Here is a 13975-nt window from a genome sequence, read left to right as displayed (position 1 = left end):
ATACCCAAAGGTGTCGTAAATTTGTATGAAAAATAAAAATTAAATTTTAATGGAATGTCTCTCTACCTTGAACATTTGCACCCCCATAACCGCAAACATGAATTGCAGAAGATTGGTCACCAACAAAATGTTGCCTATAGTTTTTATAGCAACAATCACGCACTGAACTACGTGCTAGAAATCGATAGAAAAATGTATTACTACTACTTAATCTAAGCATGGTTTGTTTTTAAGATTGTGAAATACATAAAAAAATGTGTAAAACTGACCTTTAATCCCTTTGCTCTGTTGATGGCTCTGAGCGGTCTAAGAACTCGGAAAACTCTCAATATCTTAATGAAAGATACGTTATTTATTCTGTATTGGGAGAAACAAAACATTTATTAAAACATAATGCATTATGCACAATAAAATCATCAGTAAAATCAACTACGATCAGATTAACCTTAAACATAAAATATAAAGTCATTATAGTTTTTTCTAAATCTGATTCATACTTACCCACTTAAAGATATGAGAGAGACGATGACAACCAACAAGTCCAACAAGTTGAAAGCAGATCTGCAGAAAGCGTCTTTATGGAAGATGAAACCGTATGTAATCAGTTTTAATACAAGTTCGATAGTAAACACTAAAGTGAAGAAATAATCGACTTTTTTTAGGGCCTGAAAAATTAAAGAATAGTTTAACTTAAAATTATAGGCACAATAAAATTTATACATGTACATGTTACTCTTCACAAGTATAAATTAATTAAAAATTAGGTTATAAATTTATAAATAAGATTGCTAGAAGAATTTCTAATAAATTAATAATATAAATGAATTAAAATTAAATAAATAAGACTGCTTTATTTCAAATAAATTAATAATCTAATAAAATAATAATTTAAATTTCATTCTTCAAAGGTAATTTTCAGACAACGGCATAAACAATAGTCTACTGCTGTCGTAGTCCACTGCTGGACATAGGCGCAATCCACAAGTTTGTGCCAAAAATGGCGTGGAATCTTGTGTTTTGCCCATAGTCACCACGCTGGGCGACGGATTAATGACCACAGGGCTAGCTTTGTCACACCGAATACGCTGCTGCCTGTCTTTGGCCTGTGTATTTCAAAGCTATCAGTTGGATGGTTATCCCGCCATCGGTCGGCTTTTTAAGTTCCAAGGTGCTAGTGGGACTTTGTTATCCCTAAGTCGCCTCTTACGACACCCACGGGAAGAGAGGGAGTGGCTACGTTCTTACTGCCGTAACCACACAGCAGCCTATAGGTACCTATATATAACTATTCATTACTTCTAAGTATTTTTTTATTAAAATGACTACGTATCGACACCCACGGGAAGAGAGGGAGTGGCTACGTTCTTACTGCCGTAAACACACAGCAGCCTATAGGTACCTATATATAACTATTCATTACTACTAAGTCTTTTTTTATTAAAATGGCTACGTATGTCTACAAGGCAAAAGTTACGTATAATAATCTTATACTTACATCATTCCAAGCCTCATTACCCTTCCCTCCTACGGGGTCTTCCATAGCCAACATGAGAGAAGATGCCAAAATGCAAAGAAGTATCAAATTTCTAAACCAGGAGTTGTTTTGGACCTTGTAACAGGTGACTCTGAACCTATTAAATGAAATCAAACAAAGAAATTACTAAAACAGAAAAAAATACTCATACAAATCAACTTTAGTTGACGACGCTTTGGCGCGATGGTCACAGAACTAGTTTGTGGCTAACCGCACATGCCAATCATTTGTATTGGCCATAAAGAAGTTTGCCATGGTCTCCCTGGACCCCCCTGATACAGGAGATACTCCAACTTGTTATTAACCGTTGAGTGTGAAGCGTGACGAGAGCGTTGCGAAAAGTGTGATCGGCGAGGCAAACGGAGCTAAAGAGAAAGAGGTGCGTTTCCCATATCAGACACAGTGCAGAAGTTTTACTTCTGCCTTTTCTGTGTGTTCTTCTGTCTGAAGCTTTTCTGAAGCACACTCTTTTTTTGCAAAAGATGGTATTTTTTTTTATTCCAAATTAAATTTAAACATTTCTTGACCATCATAATAAAATAAAAGCAAACACTGGCCATAAAATTGAAATATTTTATCAAAATGTCTGAATTTAAAAATGTACTTACCAATTTGTCTTTGAAAATATAAAAAAGCTGGAGCCTTCCGGTATTGGTTTTTCTTGCGTCTTGATTTCCACTTCCGACAAGCGGCGCGGACGCGCTGATATCGTCGGCTGACGCTTAGGTGGAGGCGTTTCTTCTTTCTTTATATCTCCTATATTCCATATTAAAAATTATCGAACAGAAGAAACTTGCGTGTTTCTTTAAGCATATTAATCTTAGAATCTATCTTTTGGCCAAAATTGTGTTTTGTTTTTTCGTCAAAAAGAATAGTTAGGATTTGACAGAAAAATAGTTAGTTTTGGCTATAACATTACGGACTATAGACATGCCATGTCTATCAAGATAGTCGTGACTATTACGTAATGAAAGCCAATTGTCGAAATTTTGATATTTGATTATAATTGTTAATATTGGACGCCGTAGCTTTTAAATTTTGCAAATTGACTTTAAATCTTCAAAAGCTCAAAGGCTACTTCATTTTAAGCTAAAGTAACTTAGAGGCTGCCTAATTTAGGATAATCTGTAAAATTTAACTATTCGTAGAATGGCGATTATTTCTTTAATTTCATACCATTTTGTTTTGAAGGAAGAGCTACGAGCGCGTTGTTAGCATTGTCTCCTTCATCCTGTCCTTGCTCTTCGATCTCTTCTTCAGATCCTGTTTCTTCGTATTCACGTTCAGATCTAAATTTATTAAAAATATTACGATTTAAATATGCTGAATTAGTTACTGGGGTACAGCAGGAAATATCCCTGCTCAAAATCTGGAACAACCTGACTGAAAACCCTTACTTGACAGAAGATAAAATAATAATGCTTTCAGAGGGATTGGAGATAGGGTCAGCAACACACTTGCGAGGCTTCTAGTGTTGCAGACGTCTATAAGTTACGGTAATATCTTGCCATTAGGTGAGCTGTGTGCTGTGTGGCTACGGCACTAAAGAATTTAGCCACCCCCTCTCTTCCCGTGGGTGTCGTAAGAGGCGACTAAGGGATAACAAGGTTCCACAACCACCTTGGAACTTAAGAAGCCGACCGATGGCGGGATAACCATCGAACTGCTGGCTTTGAAATACACAGGCCGAAGACGGGCAGCAGCGTCTTCGGTGCGACAAAGCCAGTACTGCGGTCACCAACCCGCCTGCCCAGCGTGGTGACTATGGGCAAAACACATGAGTTCACGTTATTTTTGGCGTAAACTTGTGGAGGCCTATGTCCAGCAGTGGACTGTATAGGCTGTAATGTAGGTGAGCTGTACGCTTGTTTGCTTGTTGCTTGTATTAAAAAAAAAAAAACCGAAAAATGCTGTCTGTGAATCAGTGTAAACAACTGTTGGCTAACCTAATAAAATAAATAAATAAAAATAAATGCTATTTCAAAAAACGTTTATAAAAATCGATTTTTGAATAAACGTGCAATGAATAAGCAATGAGCATATAACTTTTTTTTAAATATCTGCTCCAACCAATCTATTGTTTCTGGCCTCGACGTACTTGTTCTGGCCTGTGTGCTGTCTATTTTGCCTTATAAAACTTGTAAACTGGTCGGTCCCGGTTGCTGTCGTAAACAATTTTTGATTCTGATAAACAAAAATGGTTATCAGTTTAATCAGTTAGCAGACTAAAGACTAAACTACTCCAATTGTACCTCTAAATTGGTTATTAACGATGAAAAAAAAAAATACTTGAACCGGACAATTACCTCGCTACTCGTTTGTAAACTTTATATTTCCTGCTGCATGAAACAAGTATAGCTAAATGTCAATTTAAAAAAAACTTATATAAAGTATAAAGTCACCTTAAGGACTTGAAATTTTCGAACCTTCATAGTCATTACAGCTTTTACTACGACTGCTGCACTACGACGCAAAATATTACATTAAACGACAAACAACAATATCCATTTTCACGTTTTAATACTACGAGTAATTTAATCTATTTTTTTTTAAATTTCAGCATTTATTTTTATGACATACCCTTCACTGGAATACCCATCTTCATCGTTAACGTATTCATCATCAGTTTCTGGTCTCTCTTCATCTAGCTGTGGATTACCTGCTTCAGCGTTTTCTGCTTCCTGAAAATAATTTTATATGATACTTAAAATGAATTATTTTGATCGCAACTTACTTTCATTTGTTTACCGATTGAACCTTCCTTTTAAAAAAAATATCCGTACACAATATATCGTTAATAAGTCACAGCAGCAGGTTTATACATAACGTCTGACATTTGATGATGGTTATTGCGTCTAGCTGCTAGACGCAATAACCATCATCAAATGTCAGTTGTTATGTATAAACCTGTTACATCAAGTATAACTACGAACTGATATAAAAAAAATGGTAACAGAATCTTTTAAGGGCTGAACGATTTAGATGTCGTTGGAAAAGTACTTCCGAATGATAATAATCTAATTTTTTTAATGCTATATTATAAATAGTTGGTATTTACTTACTTCTTTTTCCTTAACAATTTCTTCTTCCATATCCTCAGCATCGCCTAAATTATCTACAGCGATAGCCAAGAACACATTCAGTAAAATATCTGGATTTATTAGTCAAAGAAATTATTTTAATTCCCATGTCTTTTTTCATTTTACCTTAACTTTCTGTTACAAAAATTGATACTTTTAAATGGTATACCAACAGCAATGCGTACTGTACATATTTTCTGACCATTATATCTGACATTTTTTTAAATCTAATATATTATATATACCTATAAATTTGAATATCTAAGTCTTAATAAAATCAACGAGAGTTAATTTTTATTTTCAAATTGTCTTGTTTAAAAGTGTCAAATTCATCTTCTGTGTATAAGTGACATTTTGCCTCAAAAAGTTTCCTTCTCTAGATGAGGAAAGAGACCTATGACCAGCAGTGGGATATTACAGGTTGAAGCGTATCGTTTCTTTTAACGTTTTCATAATTATCATCATCGACTGATGATGATAAATCATTGACATTGACGACGCGTTGGCACAGCGGTAATTGCAGTGGCTGTTGCGCTAGTGGTCGCGGGTTCGATTCCCGCTCACGACAGACATTTATATCGACCATATAGATGTTAGTCGTGGTCTGGGCGTTGTGTTTGTGTATTGCGTGTATTGCCGAACCCCCGACACAGGAGAAAATCCTACTGGGAGATCCATTGAGTGTGAAGCGTTTATTAATTCTAAATTCTTGTTATCAATTCATCATCAGTTTGTTTATTAAAAAGGATACAGTTACCGCAAATGAAGATTACGATGAAGTACAGAGAGGCGAACATGCCAGGAGTACCAACACCACCATATGCGTTTATTCCGTGGTACATAACGACGTTCCAGTCTTCGCCAGTTAATATCTGAAAGTATATAAAAAATACATACCAATAAAAATAATAAATTTATTGTATTCTAAATTGACAAACTTTTGAACTTTAGCCATTGGGATAGCCAGCCATTTTAAACTATATTATTAGCGTTATGGTTTTGGTGACTATAAAATACTTTTAAAATTAGTAAAATTATTTCAGAAGCGCTTTTTAAATCTTAAAACTGCAAAAAAACTATTCAAGCATAAAGTTAGAAGGCACTTTTGAATCGTCACTTTCCATATTATAATCATGTCGGTCTTTCATAAATGAATTTTGCTTAAATATGACGCTACCATTTGTACGAAAAAAAATGGCTCTCCTGGGATGAAAATCAGTCATTGTATGAAATACATCGCGACTATAATTCAAGCATCTTTATCATTAATACAATCTTGAACCACATACATACATTAGCTATTAAAGGTTAATTTTATAAACAGTACTAAAAGATCATATACATACTTGAAACATGGTCAACACAGCCTGCCAGAAGGAGTCAAAGTTGTGTCTTTCCTTTTCAGCCTCCGGAGCGTAGTCGAAGCGACCTCCAAATACTTGCATTCCCAGAAGCGCGAATATCATAATAAATAGGAACAGCAGTAACAACAGGGAGAAGATTGACTGAATTGAATTCAATAATGATCCCACCAGATTTGAAAGAGATCGCCAATATCTGAAATATACAAAAGTAAATTTAAGAATATTTTTAGAGTTTTTTTTTAGACTAATAACACTTGGAGACGTGGTAGTTATAAATAAGTAAGATTGATATTGTATCCGTAATATTTGGGCATAAATTGGGCATTAAAAATATATAACAAATATGAAAACTCGAACGATAATTTGTATCACAATAGTTCTAAAAGATTTAGGAATGTTAAGTTGGTACAACGAAATAACAGAAGAGGTAAAAAGAGGTGTATGCACAGGATCAGAAGAGCTTCCACCAGCCCGGCACTCACTTGGTGACCTTGAAGACGCGCAGCAGGCGCACGCAGAGCAGCACGGAGATGCCGAGCTGCGGGATGGCGTCCTGCGACGTCAGCGTAAGAGTATAGAGACATTGAACTAGAAGAGCCGAGCCCAGCGCGGCCGCCCGCACTCACTTGGTGACCTTGAAGACGATGCCGAGCTGCGGGATGGCGTCCTGCGACGTCAGCGTAAGAGTATAGAGACATTGAACTAGAAGAGCCGAGCCCAGCGCGGCCGCCCGCACTCACTTGGTGACCTTGAAGACGATGCCGAGCTGCGGGATGGCGTCCTGCGACGTCAGCGTAAGAGTATAGAGACATTGAACTAGAAGAGCCGAGCCCAGCGCGGCCGCCCGCACTCACTTGGTGACCTTGAAGACGATGCCGAGCTGCGGGATGGCGTCCTGCGACGTCAGCGTAAGAGTATAGAGACATTGAACTAGAAGAGCCGAGCCCAGCGCGGCCGCCCGCACTCACTTGGTGACCTTGAAGACGATGCCGAGCTGCGGGATGGCGTCCTGCGACGTCAGCGTAAGAGTATAGAGACATTGAACTAGAAGAGCCGAGCCCAGCGCGGCCGCCCGCACTCACTTGGTGACCTTGAAGACGATGCCGAGCTGCGGGATGGCGTCCTGCGACGTCAGCGTAAGAGTATAGAGACATTGAACTAGAAGAGCCGAGCCCAGCGCGGCCGCCAGCACTCACTTGGTGACCTTGAAGACGATGCCGAGCTGCGGGATGGCGTCCTGCGACGTCAGCGTAAGAGTATAGAGACATTGAACTAGAAGAGCCGAGCCCAGCGCGGCCGCCCGCACTCACTTGGTGACCTTGAAGACGATGCCGAGCTGCGGGATGGCGTCCTGCGACGTCAGCGTAAGAGTATAGAGACATTGAACTAGAAGAGCCGAGCCCAGCGCGGCCGCCAGCACTCACTTGGTGACCTTGAAGACGATGCCGAGCTGCGGGATGGCGTCCTGCGACGTCAGCGTAAGAGTATAGAGACATTGAACTAGAAGAGCCGAGCCCAGCGCGGCCGCCAGCACTCACTTGGTGACCTTGAAGACGCGCAGCAGGCGCACGCAGCGCAGCACGGAGATGCCGAGCTGCGGGATGGCGTCCTGCGACGTCAGCGTAAGAGTATAGAGATATTGAACTAGAAGAGCCGAGCCCAGCGCGGCCGCCCGCACTCACTTGGTGACCTTGAAGACGATGCCGAGCTGCGGGATGGCGTCCTGCGACGTCAGCGTAAGAGTATAGAGACATTGAACTAGAAGAGCCGAGCCCAGCGCGGCCGCCAGCACTCACTTGGTGACCTTGAAGACGATGCCGAGCTGCGGGATGGCGTCCTGCGACGTCAGCGTAAGAGTATAGAGACATTGAACTAGAAGAGCCGAGCCCAGCGCGGCCGCCAGCACTCACTTGGTGACCTTGAAGACGCGCAGCAGGCGCACGCAGCGCAGCACGGAGATGCCGAGCTGCGGGATGGCGTCCTGCGACGTCAGCGTAAGAGTATAGAGATATTGAACTAGAAGAGCCGAGCCCAGCGCGGCCGCCCGCACTCACTTGGTGACCTTGAAGACGATGCCGAGCTGCGGGATGGCGTCCTGCGACGTCAGCGTAAGAGTATAGAGACATTGAACTAGAAGAGCCGAGCCCAGCGCGGCCGCCAGCACTCACTTGGTGACCTTGAAGACGATGCCGAGCTGCGGGATGGCGTCCTGCGACGTCAGCGTAAGAGTATAGAGACATTGAACTAGAAGAGCCGAGCCCAGCGCGGCCGCCAGCACTCACTTGGTGACCTTGAAGACGCGCAGCAGGCGCACGCAGCGCAGCACGGAGATGCCGAGCTGCGGGATGGCGTCCTGCGACGTCAGCGCCAGCTCCACCAGCGAGCACACCATCACGAAGCAGTCGAAGCGGTTGAACAGCGACACGAAGTAGCCCTGCCGGTGCGACGCGCTTGCATTTTTTAACCGACATCCAAAAAAGGAGGAGGTTCTCAATTCTAGTGTATTTTTTTTTTGTATGTGACATCAGAACTTTTGACTGGGTGGAGACTAATTTCGACAAAAAAAATTTTAATCGAAAGGTGGTGTGTGTCATTTGGTCCCATTTTAATTTATTTGAGATCTAACAACTAGTTTTCGAGTTATATCTAATAATGCGTTTTTACTTGACGCTTTTTTCGTCGACCTACGTTATATTATAACCACACAACTTTTTACGGGATAAACCGATTTTGATAAAAAATTTTGTTGGAAAAAAGATATCCCTAGTTTGGTACCATGATAAGGAAGCCAGGATTTGATGATGGGATCTCAGAGAAATCGAGGGAAACTCTTAAAAATCCGCACAACTTTTTACTGGGTGTACCAATTTTGATAATTTTTAATTTAATCGAAAGCTGATGTTTATCATGTGGTCACATTTAATTTTATCGAAATCTGATGACAACTTTTGGAGTAATCTTTGATAACGCGTAGTTGCTTGAGTATTTTTTCGTCGATCTACGTTGTATTACTTGTCGATGTAATTGAAGTCGGTTTTTTTTTCGTTTGCCAGCAAACACAATTATTATATTAACGACATCCACGGACTCCTAGTTGCCCAATGCCCATGCCATTTTCACTACATAAAATATTTGTTACTATACGGCGTGAGTTTTTTTTTTTACAAACGTTTAACTTCAGACCAGCAGTGCTAAAGCCGTCTAAAATTGCTATAATGGTCCGACATTGACAGCTTCTTGTTATTTTTTATTTAGCGCAGTGGTTCTTAACCAACAGTCGGTGAAAGCCCATGAAATGATCCGTGACAATGAGGTGCAGAATCAATGAATCCATCTAAGATATAGCTAAGTACTCTAGATGCTACGCCAAAAACAATTGATGATTCATGACAAAATATACATTTAGTCTGTAGAGACATCTATCGAACAGCATACAAACTAGAGAGAAAACTGACGTTTTCTACATCACGCTATCAAAGTTATCAGAGTGATTGAGTTTATATACAAGAACCCGACAACAACCGTTGGGCCTTATCCTACCAGACACAACACCCGTCTGGTCGGAGGATCCTCCCTTTGCAATGGCGGACGAGAACTTTACAACCTATTCTTCGCAACTCCAAAAGTCAAATGATCCCGCGTCATTATATAAGGTTAAGAACTACTAGTTTAGAGAGTCTATTAATTAACAAAGAAAAAAGAGCTAGGATAAGAGGCGCGCTTAATGGCTGATAACAAATTACCCCACGTGATCTAAGGTTTTCAGTTTTACTATTAAGGATTTGATATTTTTTTTTTACACATATACCCTAATTAGTCTTAGCTAGCTCTAAACTGAACTATATCAGCCTAAAAAATAACCATCCTCTTCAAATAGAAAAGGTTTTGCATTCTTTGGTGACAATTTGTATTAACAACCTTGTTAGTCTAAGCTTTGTTTACGAGCTACAACATTTTTTTCATGTCACTAGGTCGGCAAACTAGCGTACGACTCATCTGATGGTAAGCGATTACCGTAGCTTATAGACGCCTGCAACACCAGAAGCATCACAAGCGTGTTGCCGACCCAATCCCAAATCCCACCCCAGGAGCTCTGGTCACCTTACTCACCAACAGGAACACAAAACTACTTGAAAACAATATTATTTAGCTGTGATCTTTTGTAAGGTCGAGGTACTACCCAAATCGGGCTTCTGCATATTTTGAGCAGGAAATTCTTGCTGTGCCCTACCTCAGTTAAAAATTATAAATAGAAGGATATTTTTCTTTCACTCTTTATTTGTTCCCCTATTCTTTTTTTTTATTTCATTTGCTAGAACTAATATGTAATGATGACTGTATCCTTGAACAATTTTCCCATATATATAATTAAGAATTTTGTCATACTTAGGAAACTATTTTTAAAATAAAAACACTCACTTGGAAGCCCAATGCATACATCTTCACTAACATCTCACAAGTAAACAGAACGACGAAAAGATAATTGGCGTAGTTCTGGAAGTGGTCGAGGTACTCTGGTTGCCTGAAAAAAAAAAGATTCACTTAGGCTATGCAGTCTACATAAATTTACTTTTAATTTGTATTTTTTTATACAACTAGGTCGGCAAATAAGCGTACGACTCACTTGATGGTAAGCGATTACCGTAGCTTATAGACGCCTGCAACACCAGAAGCATCGCAAGCGCGTTGCCGACCCTATTCCCAATTCACCCCCAGGAGCTCTGGTCACATTAGTCATCAATAGAAATACAAAACTGCTTGAAAGCAGTATTATTTAGCTATAATCTTCTGTAAGGTCGATGTACTACCCCAGCAGAGCTGGTAATTTCTTGCTGTGCCCTACTCTCTGCTGTACGCCTCTGTGTTACCTACATCACACAAACTCAAGGGATATGATATGGAAAACCCCCAACACATCTTCAACTACCTTCGTACCAAGATTTATCCCAAAAGAAAAACCGATTATTTTCGTCTAAATAGTAACATATAAACAAAAATCTATCAATTCAACTACAGTTTGACTTGGAGATCTTCGACAATCGTGACTTGTGCTAGCAGTCACAACTTTGATCTTCGCTCCGGCCAAATGTTTGTACATTTTACTAAATTTGTTTCCAATAGTTGTGCCCAATATTCCATCCTCTGGAAGATTTAATACTACTAGGAACTGTTTGGGAACTGCAGATTGTGGGTTCGAGAGTCTTAGTCCGACCTGAGTCTAGATCATCATCATCATCATCATCAGTTCAGCCTAATACAGTCCACTGCATAGGCCTCCACAAGTTCGTACCAAAAATGGCGTGAACTCATGTGTTTTGCCCATAGTCACCACGCTGGGCAGGCGGGTTGGTGACCGCAGGGCTGGCTTTGTCGCACCGAAGACGCTGCTGTTCGTCTTCGGCCTGTGTATTTCAAAGCCAGCAGTTGGATGGTTATCCCGTCATCGGTCGGCTAGTCTAGGTATAACATATGTATCATTTCTATGCATATTTATCAAAAAGAAACATTTAACTATACCAGTTGGCTGTTACCTATAACACAAGCATTAAGTTGCTGACCATAGAAACAGACGATCGTGCGTGAATGCTTATTTCTTGATAAATCAATTTTGAAAATAAAAACTTACCGATAATGTTCCGTCGCTAAGACTAGAGTATTTAAAAAGACCAACACAATAATGGCCCAGTAGAATGTCTGAGATTTGACAGCTTTCCTACAAGCTCTGCGCATACGACGATTTACCTTAAAAATTTTTTTTATTATAAATACTAAATGGACAAATTATTTCCATGTTACAAATAAATGAAAATCTAGTCAACTTTGAATAAATATAACCTAATTCGCTTCAGCCTGTAATATCCCACAACTGGGCATAGGCCTCTTTCCCCACGTAGGAGACGGATCAAAGCTTAATCCACCACGCTGCTCCAATGCGGGTTGCCGGATATATTCCCTACTATGAGTAACGATCGCTATCAGGTGTACATGATAACAATCGAGACCGACGGCATAACGTCCTCTCCGAGGCACGGTGGGGAGACCCACAAGGACTGCACAAACACCCAGACCACGGGAAACATCTGTATAACTAATACGTATGTTTGTCATATGCGGGGATCAAACCCACGACCGCCAGCGCAACAGGCACAATCCATGGCTGTGACCGTTTCGCCAACGCGGCGTCTTAACTTAATTACTAATAAATAAATGTAATTGAAATACGCCAGTACATATAATATTCAATAATTAGATAAATTACTGATTATTTTAAAAGTATGAAAATAAAGTTTTAACTTGAATATATTATCTTTTTAAATGTTTTAATGAATTTAAGCAGAGAAATTAAGATGTAATCAAAATTTATGAACCATTCAGAACTACGGTACAAAATTAGACTACATTTTTTCAATGGAAGCTTAGATGGGTAAGAAAATAGCCTCGGGTATATTTTCCATTGCTTGCGTGAGCGTGGGTATTGAGCGGTGACATTTAAGCTTACTTCAACATTTTATGGATATATATAGATGTTTAATGAGTACTGAATTTTCTTAAATTGACTAGCCCGTTGGCGCAGTTTGTATTGGCTCTGCTTTTTGTTCTGCGGGTTGCGGGTTCGATTCCCGCCTGAGTCTGGGTGTAATATAATATTTCTATTTATATATGTATTATTTCTATGTTTATTTATAAAATATATAGTTATAACAGGCGGCTGTTACCTGTAACACAAGCATTAAGTTGCTTACCATAGGAACAGACGACCGTGTGTGTATGTTATATGATATTTATATTTATTTATACATGTTTATACATATCTGAACAAATTTGTTTTCTGTTTGCGACCTCTTCACAACGCCCAAAGTGACTCACTGTCACCGAGTGCTCAATATCCGTGCCGATATTTATATAGTTAGAAAACGTCATTTTGTTGGAGGTTTTTGGTATGTATTCAAATAAATCCAACAAAACTTACTTTATCAAATCTTTTACAATATATTTTACACGTAGTTGGAGGAACCTCTCCGTTTGTATTAATGTTATTTTGAGAGTCTTCGTTACTTCTTCCTTCTTTTTTGTTTCCTGTAATATAAAATCAAATCATCATCATCATCATCATTACAGCCTATACAGTCCACTGCTGGACATAGGCCTCCACAAGTTTACGCCAAAAATAGCGTGAACTCATGTGTTTTGCCCATAGTCACCATGCTGGGCAATGCTCTGTGAAATCAAATCAAATCAAAATCAATCAAAATTTTTACCGTGAGATTCATGATCTTCTTCTTTCTTTCCTTGGTCGTTTTCCAAGTCTAATTCTTCTGCCACGGTTATCCAATTGAGATATCCCTTTAAATCTTCTTCAAACTGCTGTCTCTCGCGAGATTTCTGGAAGTCACCTCGGTTTTTTGCCTTCTCTCTTTCTTTAGAAAACTCTCTGGAATTTATGTTCATGACATTACAATATAAATTTGAAAACAATACAATGAAGGTTTAAATAAATGCAAAATTTCTGTGAATTCAAATACATCAAAATACTAGATGCACTCCGAAGAGGCACTCACGTTGTTTCAGATACCGTAGGATTTGTCGGATCTCAAATATACCAAACTTTATATCAGTTCCGATTTCGAGCTTACTGCAATTGTCATAGTCAATAGTTCAGTAGTTTTTAGGTAAAAGGGTGACAAATATTAATTTACTCTCTCAAAATTTCGCTTTTATAATAGTGATAATATAATATAAAGCATAATTTCAAACCTTTGAAATAATTCACACTTACCCAGACAACACACCGAGAATTAGATTCATGACGAAGAAGTTACCAAAGATTACAAGTGACACGAAGTAGATCCACACCCATGTGTTCCCTTTAACATTTGCAATCTGAAAAATATATTGCAAAGAAAATTTCACATATTTTTTTACTATATACTAAAATTTATTTCTGTGCTCCGTTTTTGGACAATTTAGTCTTAATCATTAACCCAGTTACGAATATA

At 39.3% G+C, this 13975-nt stretch overlaps 1 protein-coding gene across 1 annotated transcript in view; it reads right to left on the bottom strand.

Moving 5' to 3' along the window:
• LOC123666462 (muscle calcium channel subunit alpha-1-like) overlaps positions 1–13975 on the bottom strand; it is a 47953-nt gene that overhangs the window by 23030 nt on the left and 10948 nt on the right. The window contains exons 7-22 of the mRNA XM_045600554.1: positions 13756–13859; positions 13238–13410; positions 12949–13055; positions 11605–11720; positions 10398–10500; positions 8261–8412; positions 5961–6171; positions 5366–5486; positions 4597–4685; positions 4115–4215; positions 2711–2823; positions 2143–2290; positions 1508–1631; positions 502–665; positions 270–357; positions 67–174 (exon numbers count right to left, since the gene is read on the bottom strand). Of these exons, the coding sequence (XP_045456510.1) occupies positions 67–174; positions 270–357; positions 502–665; positions 1508–1631; positions 2143–2290; positions 2711–2823; positions 4115–4215; positions 4597–4685; positions 5366–5486; positions 5961–6171; positions 8261–8412; positions 10398–10500; positions 11605–11720; positions 12949–13055; positions 13238–13410; positions 13756–13859 (2022 nt within the window). The remainder of the gene's footprint in view (positions 1–66; positions 175–269; positions 358–501; positions 666–1507; positions 1632–2142; positions 2291–2710; positions 2824–4114; positions 4216–4596; positions 4686–5365; positions 5487–5960; positions 6172–8260; positions 8413–10397; positions 10501–11604; positions 11721–12948; positions 13056–13237; positions 13411–13755; positions 13860–13975) is intronic.

Source organism: Melitaea cinxia, chromosome 26, assembly GCF_905220565.1.
Source record: "Melitaea cinxia chromosome 26, ilMelCinx1.1, whole genome shotgun sequence".
NCBI classification, from domain to species: Eukaryota; Metazoa; Arthropoda; class Insecta; order Lepidoptera; family Nymphalidae; genus Melitaea; species Melitaea cinxia.
Note: the sequence above shows the minus strand (reverse complement) of the source record. Positions and strands in the feature narration are given on the sequence as shown.